Source organism: Balaenoptera musculus, chromosome 9 (genome assembly GCF_009873245.2).
Source record: "Balaenoptera musculus isolate JJ_BM4_2016_0621 chromosome 9, mBalMus1.pri.v3, whole genome shotgun sequence".
Classification (NCBI taxonomy): domain Eukaryota; kingdom Metazoa; phylum Chordata; class Mammalia; order Artiodactyla; family Balaenopteridae; genus Balaenoptera; species Balaenoptera musculus.
The window spans coordinates 11163081-11184005 of NC_045793.1; the positions used below are offsets into that span (position 1 = coordinate 11163081).

General features: G+C 37.3%; 1 protein-coding gene across 2 annotated transcripts in view; it reads left to right on the forward strand.

Moving 5' to 3' along the window:
- The window catches only part of TPK1 (thiamin pyrophosphokinase 1), a 357348-nt gene that overhangs the window by 116938 nt on the left and 219485 nt on the right, over positions 1-20925 (forward strand). For both annotated transcript variants that reach the window (XM_036864409.1, XM_036864408.1), the window contains exon 4: positions 14058-14127. In XM_036864409.1, coding sequence (XP_036720304.1) covers positions 14058-14127 — 70 coding nt within the window. The remainder of the gene's footprint in view (positions 1-14057; positions 14128-20925) is intronic.

Sequence of the window (20925 nt, forward strand, 5' to 3'; positions counted from 1 at the left end):
AGTATTTGATACAAAATCACCATATTTTATTTCAGCCATTTTAATAAAGATGTAGTGTTATCTTGTGGTTTTGAGTTTCTCTGATAACTAATGATGTTTAACACTTTTTCTTGTGCTTATTTGTCATCTCTATAGCCTCTGTTTTCCTTTTAAAAATTTCCTGAAAATAACATTTCTTGGAATTTTCTTACAAGTTTCTGGGGGGAAAAAAAACAGGAAAAAAAATGACCTGTTTCAGGTTTTTCTTTTGATATTTTGCCATAGCAATTGCATCTGAGCTTTCAAATCAGGGTTTCTTTGCCAGAAATTATTTCACATATTCAGAGTTACCCCAGGTCCTTTCTAATATTTTGGTTTCATGTTTCCTTTGATTTAGGAATAACCAAAACAAACAAACAAACAAGGAAACCCAAACTCAAGCCCAAACAATAAAACTGCTCTGAACAATACTTACTAACATCACATCTAACCTATAAACTGTATTTCGTGTTTTAAGTTTTTATTAAACTTTTTTGATAATGCCTTTAATTTTTCGCTACCATTAGTATAAAATATTTCCACTATACAGAGACCCCTTGAGGCAAATCCAATGTGGAGAAAAGTGGGAGAAGAGCTATTGAAACTTTACATGTCTCATTGTAAGGAGAATGGCAGGCCCATAGGGTTATAATATAAATGGGACAGTAAAATGTGAAAGATGATAGAGGGCCAAGAATAGCCAGAAATATTTTATGGAATGTGGCCAAGCATTGGACAAAACTACAGTAGAGGGAATAGTAAAGAGTTGTAAACAGTACCAGTGTTTGTCAGTCGCTCAGGACAGGAAACTGAGGGTCATCTCTGATTCCTTTTGCGCCATCCTCCACATCCAAGTCTCTCAGACGATTCAGTCACTTTCAACTCCCAATGTATGTTGAAGTTACATCCAAGTTTCTCTGCCTTAAGTGCTGCAACTCTAGTCTAAGCCACCTTTTCCCCTGGTCACTGCAGGTCTCCTAACTAATGTCATTAATTACACTCTTGTCTCCCTCTAATCTGTTCTCAGTGTGTAAAAGGAAGAAAGTTCTTTAACGCAGAGGTCAGAATAGAACACTCTGAAACTTAAAACCCGTCATGGCTTCATTTTATACTTGAGCTCGGTTCTGTACCACGGCCTGCTTAATATGGTTCTTGACGGCCTCTCAGTTTTATCTCTTAAAGCTATTCCCTTATCTGACTCAACTGCAAAGCAACTGGCTTTCTTTTAATTATTTAAAAAGAGAGCTTTTTCATGCCCTGATAAGTCATGTTTTGAAGAGTAAGGTTAATTCACCTCTAAGAATGTCCCCAGATAAAACTTAACAAACTAAGAAATGTAGTAAGACATTTATTCATCCCCTTGAAGCTCTTTAAGTGTGCTTTGTTCCACCTGGTTATAACTCTTGGCCTAAAGAAGCCCTAGTATGAATTGTTGGGTAATTATCTCTTGCTTTTAACAGGAACCCAATGATTCTTCTTCTTTTCATCTATTTCTAGAAATATTATCTCTAATTCCTCTCCCCTTATTCTTACTAATAGCTGTCAAACAGTCCTCCCCCAAAACTTTTTTTTTCCTAACCAGGAAGAAGAATTAGCTTGACTCTGCTAAGTTAGACAAGGAGTGTAGTTAATTATAAAATTATAATATGTGAAATTCTTACATTAGTTGGTAGTAAAAATATGTAATTTTTTCTGTTTCTAGTTTTTCTGTATTAAGGCCCAGTTGCTGAAATTATCCTATCATTACTATTTAGATTTAATGATTATTGTTTAAAAGAATAGGTTTGTTTGCTAGAAACTCTCAGTAAATTGTGTTAAAATATTTTGTCAAAGGTACTTGGAAAGGTACAGATATGATCCGATTAGGCATTTTTTTCTTCTATCTCTACAAAATAAGATAAATGTATCACTTGTGTAACAAATAATCTGATTTTAACACATTTTCACTATTGATAGATGCAAAAATAAATCTCTCAATTGAAATATGTCTTGCCTGTAAGTTCTGAGATCTGATACCACTGATCCATAAAAACAAAAAAAAAAAGGAGAGGTGAAGGAATTCTGGTGCTGAATGAGCAGGCAGAGGAGGTAAATTGGTTCCATGGCTTCTGCCTTCTTCCATTACGTAACACATTTGCATCAACAAAGTGAGTTTTGTTTAAAAGCTCTTACTTTTGCCAAGCGAACCAGCCACCGTCATTGCTCTTTTCTTCTATTCCAGCTCTTCTTGGTAGTTCTGGGCATTTAATTATTTTTGCTCATTCATAGAAATCTGCCACATCTCATTATTTTGTCACTGCCGCTTTACCAATGTTTGTACATTATGCAATGAATTGAGCTAATAATAGAAGTTGTCATTTTTCCTGTTCCCTGTCTATGGTGGTATCTGTAATGGTGGTTTCTCATCTGTCATGGCAGATGATGTGAGCTATCAGCACACAGTCGGAAAGACCTGACTTTGACTGTTGTCACTGGTGGCAATAATTCAGTTATAGAGTCTCAAATGAGTAGGAGGCACAAATAAAGAGGATGTGGGATCATGCTGGAAGATTACGTGGAATATCATAGATATTAATACATGTACGGATGGTAGGAGAGATCTTATTGAGAATTCAAAAAGTCTAAGAGAGAGGATAAGATGGTAGGTTTGCATCTGGGATAGATTGAAGGCAATTTATTTATTTAGTTATACACATTTATTGGAGTATAATTGCTTCACAATGCTGTGTTAGTTTCTGCTGTACAACAGAGTGAATCAGCCATATGCATACATATATCCCCATACCCACTCCCTCTTTTTTTTTTTTTTTTTTAATTAATTAATTTATTTATATTTATTTTTGACTGTGTTGGGTCTTCACTTCTGTGTGAGGGCTTTCTCTAGTTGTGGCAAGTGGGGGCCACTCTTCATCGCGGTGCGCGGGCCTCTCACTATCGCGGCCTCTCTTGTTGCGGAGCACAGGCTCCAGACGCGCAGGCTCAGTAGTTGTGGCTCACGGGCCTAGTTGCTCCACAGCATGTGGGATCTTCCCAGACCAGGGCTCGAACCCGTGTCCCCTGCATTGGCAGGCGGATTCTCAACCACTGCGCCACCAGGGAAGCCCCCCACTCCCTCTTGAGCCTCCCTCCCACCCTCCCTATCCCACCCCTCTAAGTCGTCGTAAAGCACCGAGCTGACCTCCCTGTGCTATGCTGCTGCTTCTCACTAGCTATCGATTTTACATTTGGTAGTGTATATATGTCAATGCTCCTCTCACTTTGCCCCAGTGTCCCCTTCCCCCTGACCTCCATGTCCTCAAGTCCATTCTCTACGTATGCATCTTTATTCCTGCCCTGCCACTAGGTTCGTCAGTACCATTTTTTTTAGATTCCATATATATATGTTAGCATACAGTATTTGTTTTTCTCTTTCTGACTTACTTCACTCTGTACAACAGACTCTAGGTCCATCCACCTCACTACAAATAACTCAATTTTGTTTCTTTTAAGGCTGAGTAATATTCCGTTGTATATATGTAAATAAGAAGACACATCTTCTTTAACCATTCATCTGTTGATGGATACTTAGGTTGCTTCCATGTCCTGGCTATTGTAAATAGAGCTGCAATGAACATTGTGGTACATGTCTCTTTTTGAATTATGGTTCTCTCAGGGTATATGCCCAGTAGTGGGATTGCTGGGTCATATGGTAGTTCTGTTTTTAGTTTTTTAAGGAACCTCCGTACTGTTCTCCATAGTGGCTGTATCAATTTACATTCCCACCAACAGTGCAGGAGAGTTCCCTTTTGTCCACACCCTCTCCAGCATTTACTGTTTGTAGATTTTTTGATGATGGCCATTCTGATCGGTGTGAGGTGATACCTCATTGCAGTTTTGATTTGCATTTCTGTAATGATTAGTGATGTTGAGCATCTTTTCATGCGCCTCTTGTATGGTCTGTATGTCTTGGCCATCTGTATGTCCTCTTTGGTGAAATGTCTATTTAGGTCTTCCACCCATTTTTTGATTGGGTTGTTTGTTTTTTTGATATTGAGCTACATGAGCTGTTTGTATATTTTGGAGATTAATCCTTTGTCTGTTGATTGGTTTGCAAGTATTTTCTCCCATTCTGAGGGTTGTTTTTTCATCTTGTTTATGATTTCCTTTGCTTTTCAAAAGCTTTGAAGTTTAATTAGGTCCCATTTGTTTATTTTTGTTTTAGTTTTCATTACTCTACGAGGTGGGTCAAAAAAGATCTTGCTGTGGTTTATGTCAAAGAGTGTTTTTCCTATATTTTCCTCTACGTTTTATAGTGTTTGGTCTTACATTTAGGTCTTCAATCCATTTGGAGTTTATTTTTGTGTATGGTGTTAGGTAGTGGTCTATGGAAGGCAATTTAGCTGGGACATAAGTTGCTTTGTTAATTCACCTGACATTGGTAGCTAGGTAGAATGTAGTTTCTGGGTGATAGTCTTGCTTTTAAATTGGAATTTTCGAGAATAGCGATGAGCAGTCTACCTTGCAGCTGGATATGATGGGACTCTGGGCAGCCTGCTGAGGTGTAAGTGGTCCTCTGGTTTGGGCATTGGGAGTGATTTTTGCTGAGTAGGGGATATTTGCCATTTTCTGTGGATATTTTTGGTTGTCACAACTTGGGTATGACTGGCATCTAGTGGGTAAAGCCAAGGACACTGCTGAACATCCTACAATGTACTGGACAACCCCTTACAACAAAGGCCCAGATTGTGAATAGTAGCAAGGTTGAGCAACCCTGTATTACAACCAACACCAACAAAGGTCTATTATATGCTTCCTTATTCCCTGTGGATTGAGTAGGCGTATTTGCCATCTTGTCCCTAAAGAATGGCCAGTCTTTTGTAGAAATTTAATGATTGAGAATGCACTTAGCCTTTATTCCTAACAACTCACATTAGGACAAACTTGCACATGCTAGCTTAATTTACAAGACCCTGTTTTTCTGCGCTGCTTCCTTCTTTGTAGTTTTTACACATGATGAGCTTTACTCATCTTTAAGAAAAATTTCCCCATGCCACTTTAGGATAGACAGGCAGTTTGATGTTTGGTTGTTTTTAAGATTTCTTCGTAATGAAGTATTTGGTGTCACTAAGTGTTAAGGCGGTACCTGATTGTAGACTTTATAAAGAGCATCAGAGATGACTAAATGTCACACTTTATCTCCATAGCACATAACTAGGAGAGGAGGAGGTAGAAGGTGGTAGAGAGAAAGGGTAATAGAATTTACACAGCAGCATATACCTAAAGGTAATAAACATTTTTCGTTACATGGCGTGAACTAGCCCATTAGGGCTAGCATGGCACTGTGCATGTAGATGCTCAATATAAATACCATTTGCTTTTTATTTTAAATAAGGATAATTCTGTGTTACTGACTTAACTAAAATTTAAAGAGTATTCCACTCACAGTTTGTGGGATATTACAAATAATGTGAGCTCTCTTAATAATTGCACATAAGTATACTGTAAATTAAACCTTTCATCTAAAACTCTGAAAGAGTTATCTAAACAGCAATTAATTATGCATCTTGGTACTCCTGTGAGCAAAGTAAATTGTTGCTCTCTCTTTCAGAGAGCACGTATTTCCATGAAAGGCTTTGAATGGAAGTTTTTCCCCATGAAATAACATCTCCATAGGGACAGCATGCTAATCTGTCCATTAACCATGTCTATGGACTGACTAATTTGGACCATAATCAAGGCTTTGCAGGTGAGAGTGCATACATAATAAGCCAACTACCTACAGAAATATATACCTCCTTTTAAGGCCTTGATGCAGTATAGACTGGAGGCATAATAAGGTAGTATTCTCCAACCAAGAGGAAGATTCTGTGTCTTTGAAGTAGAAATTAATATTTGGATTAGTTAAGGCTCCTTCAGCTTCAAATGACAGAGAACCCAACTCAAACTGGCCTGAGCCAAAGATGGGAACTTGTTAGCGCATGTATAGGGCTGGCCAAAAAGTTCGTTTGGGTTTTTCCATAATGTCTTACGGAAAAACCTGAACAAACTTTTTGGCCAACCCAATAATTAAAAAGGCTAGTGCTAGGACTATGGGGACTCAAACAGTACTCTTGTCTCCTAGTTTTACCTTCCTGTATTGGCCCTATGCTCTGGGCTGATATGATAGCCCATCATAGATCCAAGCTCACAGTCTCTCAGGTGGCAGGACAGCAGAAAAGGGAACCTGGGAAGTCTCCCTAGGTTTCATTACCTTTGATTGGATCACATCTCTGTCTCTGAATCAGTCCCCCCAGGCAGGAGATGTAACAGCATGAACTGAGCCATGTGCCAAATCGAATTTGGGTGTAGATTTAACGCCACTTACGGGCTGTGAGTGCAAGAGCAGCGTTCCCTTGAAGAAAATTAGTTATGCAAAAAATAAATCTTTGTCCTAACCCTGTCCTCTTCTGCAGGAGTACCACTGTAACCATTTCTTGTGCTTAAAATTGTGTAAATGTAAAAATCAATACCTTTATTACTGTATATATAGTTGATAGTATCTTAGATGTATTTTTCCCTTGTTTTTATTGTTGACCAATATATTTAACACTCCCCACTTGTGAAGGTCTCCAAGGAAGATCCTATAACTTCTCTTTTAAATCACAGAAATATCCTAAACAGACATTCTGTTTTTTATGAAGTATTTAAGAAATACTAAAAGTGAACACCTAAATGTGTTTAAGGATGATAGTTCATTAAAGGAAACCTTCCATGAGTCCTTATATAAAGTATATTTCTTATTAGGCTTCATGATATGGTTGAGGTTTTAACACGGCAGAGACTACTTACAGGTCAATGTTTTTAAGCAAGAGATATTTCTGGAAGAATTAATTGATTTAGACCTTCTTGGCTGCCATAAGTATAAAATATGAAGTACGGCTTTATATTAGCATTGTCCCTAGTGATGAAAATTGGTGAAAAACACTTATCTTCACTGCAAAATGGATTAAAGACTTAAATGTAAGACCTGAAAGTGTAAAACTCCTAGAAGGAAACATAGGGGAAGAGCTTCTGGACACTGGTCTTGGCAATGATTGCATAGACATGACGTCAAAAAACAAACAAAGCAAAATTAGACAAATAGGGCCATATCAAACTAAAAAGCTTCTGTACAGCAGAGGAAACGAGCAAGAGTGAAAAGGCAATCTACAGAATGGGAGAAAATATTTGCAAGCCTTATATATAATAAGGGATTAATTTCCAAAAATGTAAGTATCTCCAACAACTCAGTATCCAGAAAAAAAATCAAATAACCCAGTTAAAAATTGGATAAGGAACTGAATAGACATTTCTTCAAAGAAGACCTGCAAATGGCCAACAGGTATATGAAAAGACGCTCAACGTTACTAATCATTAGGGAAATGCAAATCAAAACCATAATGAGATACCTCTTCAAACCTCTTAGTTTGGCTATTATCAAAAAAAAAAAAAAACAGACAGACAGCAGGTATTCGTGAGGAGGTGGAGAAACTCAAACCTTACTTCGCTGTTGGTAGGAATGCAAGACAGTGCAGCCGCTATGAGAAAGAGTATAAAAAGTTAAAATAGAACTACCATATGACTCAGCAATCCCACTTCTGGCTGTTTATTCAAAAGAATTGAAGTTAGATGCTTAAAGATATAGCTGCACTTCCATGTTCACTGCAGCACTGTTCAAGATAGCCAAGATCTGGAAATAACCTAAATGTCCATTGATGGATGAATGGAAACGTGGAATATACAGATAATGGAATATTATTCAGCCTTAAAAAGGAAGGAAATCTAGCAATATGCAACAACATAGCAGAAACTGAAGGACATTATACAATATGAAAGAAGCCAGTCCCAGAAAAACAGATTATTTCATGATTCCCCTTATATGTGAAATTTAAAACAGTTAAACTCAGAGAAGCAGAGGATAGAACAGTGGTGGCCATGGGCTCGGGGCAGGGGCAGATGGGGAGTTATACTGTTCAACAGAAGTCAAGTTTCAGTTACGCAAGATGATTAAGTTCTAGAGATCTGCTGTACAATGTTGTGCCTGTAGTTAATGACGCTGTATTAGTCACTTAAATTTTAACAGGGTAGATCTCATGTTACGTGTTCTTACTGCAATAAAAATAAAATAAAAGACAAACCACTTATCCTCTGTAATGCCTGATAATGAACTTTCTGATATCCGAGTAGTTGTGTCTGTCCTCACATGTTTAATAAGTGATTATCACTTCTTAATAAAGAATGTGTACTTGTTGGTAGACTATTTCTGAGGCTAGTCCAGAAGGTACCCCCCGCCCTTTTTTTTTTTCCAGCCATACTAGCTCATATGGGTAGAAGAATAGAAGTTGGGAATTATGTGGTTTACTGTTGTTTCTAAGGCAGGGAGAGATCCTGGCTTAAACCAGTAATAGCAATAAGACTAGATTGATTTCAGGTACACAAAGACTAATTATATCTTTGGAGTATTAGGGAAGAAGGACCTGTGTTAGGAGTAAACAGGATCTGGCTAACTGGAGGTATTTAGCTGTCCAGGAATTCTGTAAGACATCTTCTACATAAGATTCTGGATCTTTGCTTTCCTCCAGATTAATGTAGGCACCTTCAACTCAATCCTGACCAAGTCTGTCAAAATATTTGATTCCTTCTCCTAATAATGGGATTGGATCTGAAATTATTCTTGTTACCTTATGTGTATTTTCCTTTTTAGTTATTATTATTGGTTTTAAAATTGTAATTACAATATAATTCATATTTCTTGTAAAAATATTTTTAGCAGCACAGTGTTTAATGTAAGAGTGAAAAAGTGTCTTCCATGATCCCATGCCTATTCCTTATAAATAATCAAGGTTAAAGAGTTCATTGTGTGCAATACAGAGGTGGTCTTGGGCTTGGATTAGCAAACTAAGAAGACATGATAGGCTTTACCCAACACTAAGTTTACTTAGCTTTAAGGAAGAGTTCAAGACAGGTAATAAATATTGATTGTTAACAAAAATAGTGAACGTCTAGTTACTTCCCAGGAGTGACTTTCAAACATTCTGGTCACTCCGTGTTTGGTGTGCTTCTGACCAGGGAAGACATTGATTCTTGGGTCTCTTGAGCTGCTATGCGTTGCTGTAGTTATGAGCTTCCTCAGGGTGTAGGTCTAGTGTCCTTTCTCCAGTGTGGGTGCATCTTATCAGTGTTGATCACTGATTACTTGGATAAGCATTCTTGACATAGTAACCTTGGTACAATTCTTAGTTTTATTGAATTAGGCATACTTCTGTATATTCTCTGAGTTGCTGTTGCAAGGAAGATTTGACCAAAAGTTAAAGTTTGAAATAACAATATATCTTACAAGAGATAACATGTAAATACATTTAAGAGCTCCTTTTTTTTTTCTTTTAATGGTTCCATACAAGGGCCTTGATATATTTTACCAATATTCAAGTGATGACCATTTAAGTTTGCTAACAGCTTTTTCAGGATTACACATAATATCATAGTGACTATCCTTGTACATACGCCCTTGTGGATTTGGGCAAGTTTTATAGAGGCTTCATAGCATTTCTGGATCAAAGGACATACACATTGAAATTTTTAGAAATCTGCCAAACTGTCTCTCAAAATTATAATTTTATCAACAGCATGTAAGAGAATATGTTTCCCCATGCTACTTCCTTCTGGTTTTATCTTTGTTGTCTCTCTCCAGTTCCTGAAAAATTTTGTGAGCTTGGTAAAATATATATAATACTCTATTTTGCATTGGAATCAGCACACTTGGGAATAGCTCAGTCATAGTACTAATAAGTGGCTGATCCAGATTGGAATCTAAATCCCTTATATCTAGTGTTCTTTCAGTTGACTGACACTGAAAAATGTTTCTTTGATTTTACTTTATTTTTTCTTACATCTTAATACTTGGAACCAATATAATAGTCTACTTTTCAGAAAGTCAAATCATTTCTGTCCAGCTTTATTCAACAGAAATTAATGAACTAACCAATTAACCTCTGATTGTGAGTGGAGCTCTTCATTATTTGTCAGTAACAGTAACTTAAGCCAGGTTAAAAAAAATATTAGTTTAAGATGAGATGTATTTAGTATGCTTATTGGTAGTACCAATATATAAAGTTGATGTAGAGATTTTAATGTATTTTAGTCTTCAGCTGTTTATCAGCCTGATGCATAGTAAATAACTATTCAACCATTGAAACTGTAGTATTTGATAAATCTGCAAAAATTTTGCTGTATGAGCCAATGACATTTTTACATTAAAGATAACTCATGCAGTAACTTCTTTTCATTAAAGCTTGGGACAATTTAAATGATGATGGAGTGAATATATTTTTGAGGCTGATTCGTGATTTATCAAAAATATCTTATTTGAGAGTGTCCTCTACTACTGATTTTTTTTAGTTGGTCACTTTCATTAATAGTGATTTGTTTACTCAGCCTTCAAATTGCTACCAATGAATTCATGCCAACATTATGTAATACATGCTTGAAATTTTGTTTTCCAAATGCAATTTTATTTAAGTACATGGAAAATATTTCATTAATAAGATTTAAAAGTGGTAGAGTATATCTTTTTTGTTAAGCTTTATTGACAACAAGACAAAAATAGTTTTAGGGACAGACTGGAGCTTGTTTTTTCTTTCAGATGGATTGCACCCCAATCCCAGCTTCTAGGTAATGAAAGAGTGGTCCACAGATTTCATCACGGTTATTTTAACTCTTTTAGCCATTTAAAACAGGAATAGATGTGGACAAGTTTACTTCCTAAGACTTAGGTATTTCTCCTTTATTAAACTGCTCTAAAAATACCAATTTAAGTCTGGGTGTGAGAAATAACAGGCAGGAGAAAACAATTTTGGATTATCAAAGTAACACTGATTTTAGCTGAACTAGAGTTAATAATACACAGTTTTACAGATTTGTCCACTGAAATTAACCTCTCCTGTCCCAGTCCTCCCATCGTGTTTCATTGCTTCTGTCATAGCCCTCATCAGTGTCTACAGTGCAATGTATATATGTGCTTCTCTTTCTCCTTTTTCCACAGTAGTGTGAGTCTGGAGAACTAGTTCTTTCTGTTATTCATCTTTCTCTTCCGTTTAGGGCCTGCCACATAATAGGTATAAATGTTGAATTCAACTGATATTTGTAAAATAATATAGTGCGAAAACATGACAAGTCATTCTATTTGATAATCCTTGGCCACTACTTCTAGATTTTCATTTTACTTCAGTGAATCAATTTTGCATAAAAAGATCTTACATAAAAAGATACAATAGGCTTGTTAATTTTGTTTACAGAAAAATGTTTTATATACTCTGAGGGTAATTACTAATAGTTTACCATCTGTTTCTATTTATCAGTCTTTTCCATCTCCCTATTCATTTGTTCTACAGCATCTTTTGTATGTGAGATTATCTCTCCATTTAGCTTTTGATGTTTTTGAACTTTTAGTTTTTGGTATTTAGGAAATATGCAGAATATTTTGTGATCTTCTGCAAGTTATGTTTGTGGTATAATTTGAATTTGGGTCCCTTTCCTTAAAGGGAAATATGTGTTGTCGGTAATTGGTAAAATGAGATGTCCCTCTTAGATATCTTGTAAAAACTCTTATTTTTGTTTTGCACTTTTTAAGGACCTTAGGCTTTTCCTTTCTAGAAAAACAATGTTTTTTAGACTTTAGTTTCATTCTAACAGGAATGGAGGAAGAGGCCTAATGAATGCTTTAGTCTGTTGAATGCTTACTATGTTCCAGTATTGTGATGAGCACTATTATAATTATTAAGTCATTAATTGCTTAATAACTCTGTCAGAGGTGATACTATTACCGTTTACAGATGAAGAAGCTGAAGCAAAAAAGGAATTTTTTTTTTTTCCCACTTGGCCTCTGTGTTATTTCTGATATAATATAGGACACAGAAAACTATTTCCCATATATATTGATTAGTGGAAAATTCTTTGGGACCTTTACTCATGCCAGTACGGTCAATTAGCTATCTTTTCCAATATTCCACCTGTTATTAAACACCTAGAAATTTGGAGGTAGATTTTATAAACACTCTTTTAAATGTGTAGCTAAATTTGCAAAAAGGGAAGGTGATTTCATAAGTGCAATAAAATGAAGAAGTAGCTCAAAAAAATACAGTTGTCTCTTGGTATCCGTGGGAGATTGGTTCCAGGAGCCCCTGAGATACCAAAATCCGCAGATGCTCAAGTCACTAATATAAAACGGTGCAATACTGGAATTCAGCCCCCTTCCACAGATTCAACAGGGGACCAAATTTGAAACCTTTGGATATGGAGGGCCGACTATAGTTTATTTCTTGTGAAACTGCTGGTGTCCAAGGTCTTTGCTGATTTTTATGACCTAATGATTGGTTTTAACAGCTATGTGGGGACAGAGGCAAGGCTTTGGTCTGTTCAGGGTAAGGAATTAGAATCTTAGACATCTCAGCATTCACTCTTATATCGCCCAGGATTTAAAAAAACAAAAAAGTTTGATTTGAAACTATTAGGTAAAGGATATTTTTTTTTTTAAATAAAGGGATGAATTGATGCTAAGATACTGACCATTTCTAGGAAAATTAGAAATTAGAGAAGTAACAATGACAAAAATAGTAGACCATGGACTAAGAAAATTTCAAGGAATGATTGACCAGCAGCATCAAATCCTAGGGTGATACTAGGGGAAAAGCGCGGTAAGCCAAGAGATAAAAAGGCCCAGTTAGAGAGGCAGCTGGGGCTCTTTTGCCTTATCTGATTATCTTAGTGCTTCCCAAGTTTCAGTCAATTTTGTACCAACTTCTCAATTTTTTTTTTTTTTTAAATGGTCATTGGCCCTGGCAATCTTTTTTTTTAAACTTTGGGTTTATTTATTTATTTATTTATTTCTGGCTGTGTTGGGTCTTCATTTCTGCGCGAGGGCTTTCTCCAGTTGCGGCAAGCGGGGGCCACTCTTCATCGCGGTGCGCGGGCCTCTCATTATCGCGGCCTCTCCAGACGCGCAGGCTCAGTAATTGTGGCTCACAGGCCCAGTTGCTCCGCGGCATGTGGGATCCTCCCAGACCAGGGCTCGAACCCATGTCCCCTGCATTGGTAGGCAGACTCTCAACCACTGCGCCACCAGGGAAGCCCCCAACTTCTCAATTTTTACAGTCACATATATCTAGATTATTAGTTACTTCATACTTTAAAATAAACTTATGATGTTATGCTTATGATTTATTTTTAAAAGAAGTCTTTCATATCACAGTAAAATATGGAAACCCTTAATACCTGCCATAAATAGAAATTTTCTATAAAAATTAATAAAATAAGGGAGCAAGGGACTTGCCTGGTGGGCAGTGGTTAAGAATCTGCCTGCCAATGCAGGGGACACGGGTTCAATCCCTGGTCCGGGAAGATCCCACATGCCACAGAGCAACTAAGCCAGTGTGCCGCAACTACTGACCCTGCGCTCTAGAGCCCACAAGCCACAACTACTGAGTCCGTGTGCTGCAACTACTGAAGCCCGCGCACCTAGAGCCCATGCTCCACAACAAGAGAAGCCACCGCAATAAGAAGCCCGCACACTGCAACTAGAGAAAGCCCGCGGGCAGCAATGAAGACCCAACGCGGCCAAAAATAAATAAATAAATAAATAAAATAAATAAGGGAGCAAAGTTATAAGCTATGTCCTGTTACCTGTTTTTGAGCCCGAGGCCTACCTTCTGTTATAAAGAAGGAAAAACAAGCTTTAAGAGTTACTGAAGACATCATATACAGTCTTCTCCTTTATTTAATAAGGGGAATTGGAAAAGATGGAAAAAGGAAATACACTTTGTCTTAGGTGATTCTGTCTCGCTTATGTGTGTGATGCGTAGGATCGTTTTTAGTACCAGCAGTGTCCCTGGCTGAATGTGAAATGATCCAAGGAGGGGAGCATGAGTGTGTGTGTGTGTGTGTGTGTGTGTGTGTGTGTGTCTGAGTGCCTTTTAACGTTCATCCTTTGAAAGATACTGCTCTAAGCTTCCTATATTGAAATATTCTTTGTTTTTTTCTTTTTGCAGCTCTTTTAAGAGCCTGTGCTGATGGAGGTGCCAACCGCTTATATGACGTCACGGAGGGAGAGAGGGAAAGGTGTGTTCTTTCAGCCAGTGTCTGTTATATCAGTTCTGCTCTTGAGCTTGTTTTTTTCTCTTCTTAGTAAATGGTGACTGTTCATTTTCCTTCAGATTCTTTTTATAGAAAACCACCTCAGGGAGAGACCTGCTTAACCATGTTGTATTATTTCTTTGCTTTGAATGGTATCTGGTAGTAGAAATAGGCCAAACTTATTCTTATTTAAAAAAAAAAAATTCTACTATTTCAAAGTCTCATTAAGTAGCATTATCAAATATCGGTATTTGTGAGGACTTTGAACATTGACTAAAATAATGGTAATTTGAGTTTTTATTCAAACAGTTTAAAGGAATACAAACTGATCTCATATAAAAGATATATACTGCTGTAGAAGGTTCAAGATTTTTATATTAACATTGAGTAAAACTCAGTATAATTTAACTTACTTCTGAGTTATGCACACACATATTTTTAAGAGATAAATAATTTATTTCTTAATGATTTGTTATCTGTGCTCTCTGGTTTTCCTGATCTTTGCATGGTGAGCTATTTTTAGATGTGAGAATACGTTTGATGAAAGCACGGTTTAAATCTAGCTCATTGCCAGCATGTGTATAGTTCATCCTCTTGACAAACACAAGAATTTATAGTCTAGATATAAGTAGACTAGCTATGAAATTTACTTCTACTTCTACCATATGTGTTATTAAATGTACTGAAATATTTATAGTTTGAGAAATCACCTCCTTGCTGCAAAAAATAAAAATATTTGATGCAGCATACTGTAGGTGTGAATTAAATACATGTATTTTGAAATGATGTAAAATACATCTTTATGGCATCAAAATTTTTTCACATTTTTCATATTGGAGCAGTTTATTTGAAAGCAGCTGGTTGCCCATAGGAGGAAGGCATGAGATTGGGCATGTCTGGATGCATTCTCAAAGAATATAGCCACAGTGACAGCTAGGAAGACAATTTAAATTCTTAACATTTTGTGCGTCTTTATTTTTAAACTTTATGGATTCCTCTGACTGTATTCTCGAAGACTTGACATGGACAGTGTGTGTGTGAAAAAATACTCAAGTATGTGTATAGAAGTGTCTGGGCCAGTTGCTTCAGAGAGGAGCATAATGGCCATGTGGGCAAGATATGAATTGGGGGCTGTTTGTTTCATGCCTATAGTCTGCTTACTGGCCAGCAACCTGGTACTGAGTGCTTTTTCTCTTTGTGGTGGGCGTAGCTCATGAACATAATTATATGAACCAGAGCTGCGAAAGGGTATTAACACAGTACTTCCCAACTCTTCCTTGATCATAAGAACCATCTAGAATGCCTATGAAAAAATAGATTTCTGTACTGATTAATTTTATTGGATTGGGCTGGCCACTAGTAAGAAATATAACATCCAACACGTTTACTCACATTTGAAAGCAATGTACATCGCCAGATTTGGGAATGCGTGCCATTATTTTTGCCCACATTTCGAAATAAACATTTCTTATGTTTCATAACACATTTATAAGTAATCTTACGGAAATCTTCCAAGAAGATTTATATGATTTATCTAGCATCCGTTTGTCCATATATGAAGATGTTTAAGAAGAAAATGTATTTGTTGTTGATTTTCGAGTTGTAATAACGTGTTTGCCGTGATGCATAGTCTGATGCTTAGGGACGTGGCTGGCTGGGGTGAAGACAGAGTCCCTAATAGGGAGATGAGTGAAGCTAACTGCTTCATGTGGGAATTAAAGTCTTGGAATAAATCTCATTAAATCCAAACCCTACCCAGTTAAACTAATTGGACATAGGTGACTAAACATGGTTCCTATTAACTGTATTTTTAACAGAAAGGTTTTACAATGGAAATGGAAAAAATATTCATGAGTTTTGAAAAGCCAAGTTAGGGTTGTGGACCACTGCTTCGCTTGTTCTTATTATTTTATTTATTCAGTGTGCTAATCTACAATGTAATACCTTATAATTATGCAATAAAACATGAATATGTAGAGAATCATCTCCAGTTGAAGAGAAAGTGAGATCTTTACACATTAGGAATGGAAAGAAGGAAGGCTGATGTAGGCAGTAACAGAGGAGCAGGGTTTGCCGAGGGATAGCGCTGAAGCAAAACTCAGTGGTGACCTTACGTCTGATCCTGTACCGAATGCATTCAGTCTTCTACCTCTTTCACAAATGTTGTTTTGTTTCTACTTTGAAAGTCACCTCTTGGGCTTCCCTGGTGGCTCAGGGGTTGAGAATCCGCCTGCCAATGCAGGGGACACGGATTCAAGCCCTGGTCTGGGAGGATCCCACATGCTGCGGAGCAACTGGGCCCGTGAGCCACAACTACTGAGCCTGTGCGTCTGGAGCCTGTGCTCCTCAACAAGAGAGGCCGCGATAGTGAAAGGCCTGCGCACCGCGATGAAGAGTGGCCCCCACTTGCCGCAACTAGAGAAAGCCCTCGCACAGAAACAAAGACCCAACACAGCCATAAATAAATAAATAAATAAATAAAAAATTTAAAAAAAAAAAGAAAGAAAGTCACCTCTCTCCATTTACCAGGTGTTTTTTTTTTTTTTTAAATAAAGAAAGCCCTTAATGTTTTTGTTTATTGTGAAAACAATTCATGATGATTTGAGTATATGCTAGTGAGCTGGGAGAAACAAAAAGAAAAAAATAAAAATTATCTGTTATTGGGACTTCTTTGGTGGTGCAGTGGTTAAGAATCCGCCTGCCAATGTAGGGGACACGGGTTCGATCCCTAGTCCAGGAAGATCCCACATGCAGTGGAGCAACTAAACCTGTGCGCCACAACTACTGAGCCTGTGCTCTAGAGCCCATGAGCCACAACTACTGAGGTTGCGTGCTGCAACTGCTGAAGCCCAAGCACCCTAGGGCCCATGATCCGCAACAAGAGAAGCCACCGCAATGAGAAGCCCGCACACTGAAATGAAGAGTAACCCCTGCTTGCTGCAACTAGAGAAAGCCTGTGCGTAGCAACGAAGACCCAGTGCAGCCAAAAAAAAAAAAAAAAAATTATGTTATTTTTTCCTAAGTAGCAAAGAGTTGCATTGAGTTCTGCCATTTGGAGTTCAGAAAATATGACTAATTTTTCTTGCTCAAGTGAATGTAAGCTCAATGAATGTAAAGTCCCTTGTGCCTAGAAAATTGCCTGAGAATATTAGATACTCAAAAAATATTTGTTAATAAGTATTTGATTACAGTTACTCTGTTCTCTCTCACTGTAAGGTTTTGAGTGACTTTGATTGATGACCTGTGTATTTTCAGTAACTAGATTACCTCTGCTGTGAGAGCTGATAGGTTCTGATTCGGGTGTGTGTTCAGTCTGTACATCAAACTGAGGCAGGGTGAAGACCCAGTCAAGGAGACATAGAATGGACGCCGCCAATGATATTTGGATCCTAGCTGTGGTTGTGGACTTGAGATTAAAGAGGAAGACATTTTATGAAGACTCAGTCTTTGTACTGTACTCCTGTACTCTTAACTGACTGTCTTCCTAACCCCAGATGTCTGTTTTTGGAAATGTGGGGTAGTAAGTTTGGGTATCAGATGTGTGGGCTAATACCCCCAATTCTACAGCTCCAGCTGATACTGACTCAAGTCTCATGTTTATATTCCGGTAGCGGTCTGTGATGAAAAAGTCCATTGGTGGGCTCACAACATCTGCCTCCTGTCTTCTCCCAAGTAGGTAAAACCCGTTGGTCAGAACCAGGATGGAGAAGCCTGGCCCCATGATCAGAATAATCACAGGATACAGAGATGAGGGTGAAAAAATAGAAGACAAGCAGGGTAAGATTTGCTAGGAAGATTTTATGGAGCAGATTTTTTTCTTGCTCATCACTGATAGGCGTTGGAGGTTTGTTTTGTTTTTCTAGCGATGATTTTATTGACACTGTATTAGATTAGAAAAGTGTGAACTGTCCACAGCAAAGAATATTGCATGATTGTTATTTGCGTGTACTAGGTAAATAAAAGTGATGCTGTGAGGGTTATGCACTCCCCGCCCTGCCCCCAACCACCATTGCTCTTCTCCATCGCCCCAAGTTAGTTCTTTTTCTGCATCTTTAACAGATACTGTAAGAGAAGAGCAGTTGTTGCTCTAGTCAGTTTTTAACCAGGGTCCGGAAAGTTGTCAACTATGACAGTAATTACCAATGTTTTCCACCATAATGAATATTAAAAAACAGACAGAGAAGTGCACAAGTTATAATGATACAGCTCAATGAATTTTCACACAGGGGAGCACCGCAATGTAAACAGTACTGAGATCAATAAGTAGAGTATTATCCCAGCATTGCCGAAGCCTCCGTCCTGCTCCCTGCCATCACCCGCTCCCCGCAGAGGAAACGACTGTCTGACCTAGTTAATGTTACTTTGGGGCTTTATAAAATAGAATCATAATATATTGAATTTTGAGTGGATGGACATTTTTTGGGGTAAAGACTCCATAGCTCTCTGAATCGGAAAGAAAGATTAAGAAACATTGCTGGAGGTTCTTACAGGAGAATTATAGTCACACTAATTATGGTAAGAGATGAAGGAAGTAATAGAATCAAGTACAAGAGAATAAGAATTGTACAGAAACAGTCACAAAATCGATGATACAACATAAGTAGTCTGACAATATGGGAGAAATAATTTATATTGATCATTTAAAAAAATAACGCCTTTAAAGGTAGGTAAGCATTTTTAAACCCTGTTCTATTAGAATCTAGTTAAGGTAAACTGACTAAAAAAAAGAGAAAGCTTTGGAATGAGATACAGTCTCTCTAGAATAACCCAATGGCAGAAATAAGAATGTAGCATTTAACTTGTGATTCATTCATTCAAGCATTCATCAAATACCTTTTACAGTTAGATATTTTGATGGTTACTGTGAATATATAAATAAATAAAATATAGTTCCTGCCCCCAAGAAACTTACAGTATAATAGAAGTAAAGAGGAAATTAGCATTCAGTGTGGTAGATTATAAAGCACATAATGCAAAAAGCTCTAGTTCTGTGTGATGGGTTCTATGGCAACGGAAAGCATGGGTGTGGACCATTAAACTAGAATGGGGGTGTTAGAAAATATTCTGAGGATCCTAACGGAGTGTAAAAGGTTAGTTAGGGCCCCAGAGTGTGGTGTGTGTTTGTGTGTGTGTGCGTGTGTGTGTGTGTAAGAGAGGTTACTGGGGAGAGGTGGAGCGTTTCTCCTTTGTCTCCTGGATAAAATCTAAACTCCTTACGGTGAGAATCAGGGTGTGGCTTTTGCTGATGTTGTCAGCCATGCCTTGTCTTCTCCCAAGTCCTTTCTCCTCACTGCCTGTGCCCAGGGCCCTTTCTCAGGCTGATCTTCAGCTTGTTCACATTGGTACCACCCATAATCCATTCTGATTGTCTGGCAGTCCATTCTGATTGGTCAGAGCTTATAGATCCTTTGCTGTACTGATGTTCAGATGGTTTTAGTAGCATATGCTAGTGTTTTTTTGTTTTGTTTTGTTTTTTTATAGTGAAACTATCCATGCAGCTGTGCCCAATGAAATGCTGTCTGCCCCATGAGGGCTCCCTCTCCTTCCAGCCCGATGGGACTTGGACGTCTCTTACATCTTGTAATACTTTTAAGTTTACAACGTTATATTCACATTTTACCTTGATTTAGAGCTGTAAAGACGTATATCTTTTACTAGGTTGTAAATTTCTAGTGATCTAGTGTCCTTTAACTTTGCATAATACTTTGTAATTATTTACCTTCTCATTTTATCTTGTGATTTAGCTATGTGTAGATGTATCTTATCTCCCTCATTAGGTGGTGAACTCCTGGAAGGCAGTGATCATAATTAATCTTCTTTATGTGCCTTATAATATCCAGTACACTAATGAGCATCCAAGAATTTATTGAATTAATGATTTTTCTTTGATATCTTGGCAGAAATGTCACAAAGATGAAGCTTTTCTTTTTTACAGCCAGGGTTTCTAAGATACAGTATCAGGTACTAGAAGTATCTTGATACTAGAGAAGAAACTTCAGGGATATATATAAATATAAATATATATTTTAATATTATTAGCATGTATAAGCCATAAATGTCTTGTATCTAAAAAGATTATCCATTTTTTGTCTGAAATCATGAATAGTAATACGTCCCACTTATTTCCAGAATGTCTTATATTACACTGTATTCTTTTTTTATGTAACATTTTATTTTTTTTAATTATTTTTTTAACATCTTTATTGAAGTATAATTGCTTTACATTGTTGTGTTAGTTTCTGCTGTATAACAAAGTGAATCAGCTCTATGTGTACATATATCCCCATATGCCTTCCCTTTTGTGTCTCCCTCCCACCCTCCCTATCCCACCCCTCCAGGTGGTCACAAAGCACCGAGCTGATCTCCCTGTGCTATGCGGCTGCTTCCCACTAGCTATCTATTTTACATTTGTACATTGTATTCTAATTCCTACTTAAATGACTCTTTTATCATGAAACTAAGGTCCTTGCCTTTGAATTTATTGGCATTTTGATGCTAAATGTGAGAGGTTTTCTTTTTAAATTGTGATTCTGTGGGACTTTGAGAATCCGAAACTCACAGCATAATAGTCTGAGAAATGGATATGAATTTTGGTGTCATTAGTGTGTAAGAATTTGAAATGGGGTGAGTGTTGTTTTTAGATTAGTTTTCTCACAGTAATTGATGAATATAGCATCCTGACTGGGAAGTCCTAAAGAAGATTATTTTTATATAAACAATGTTCTATTTGAGCTTAGTTGGTTAGGAGTTGGTCTTCTCTTTCATTTAAAAGATTAGCACCCA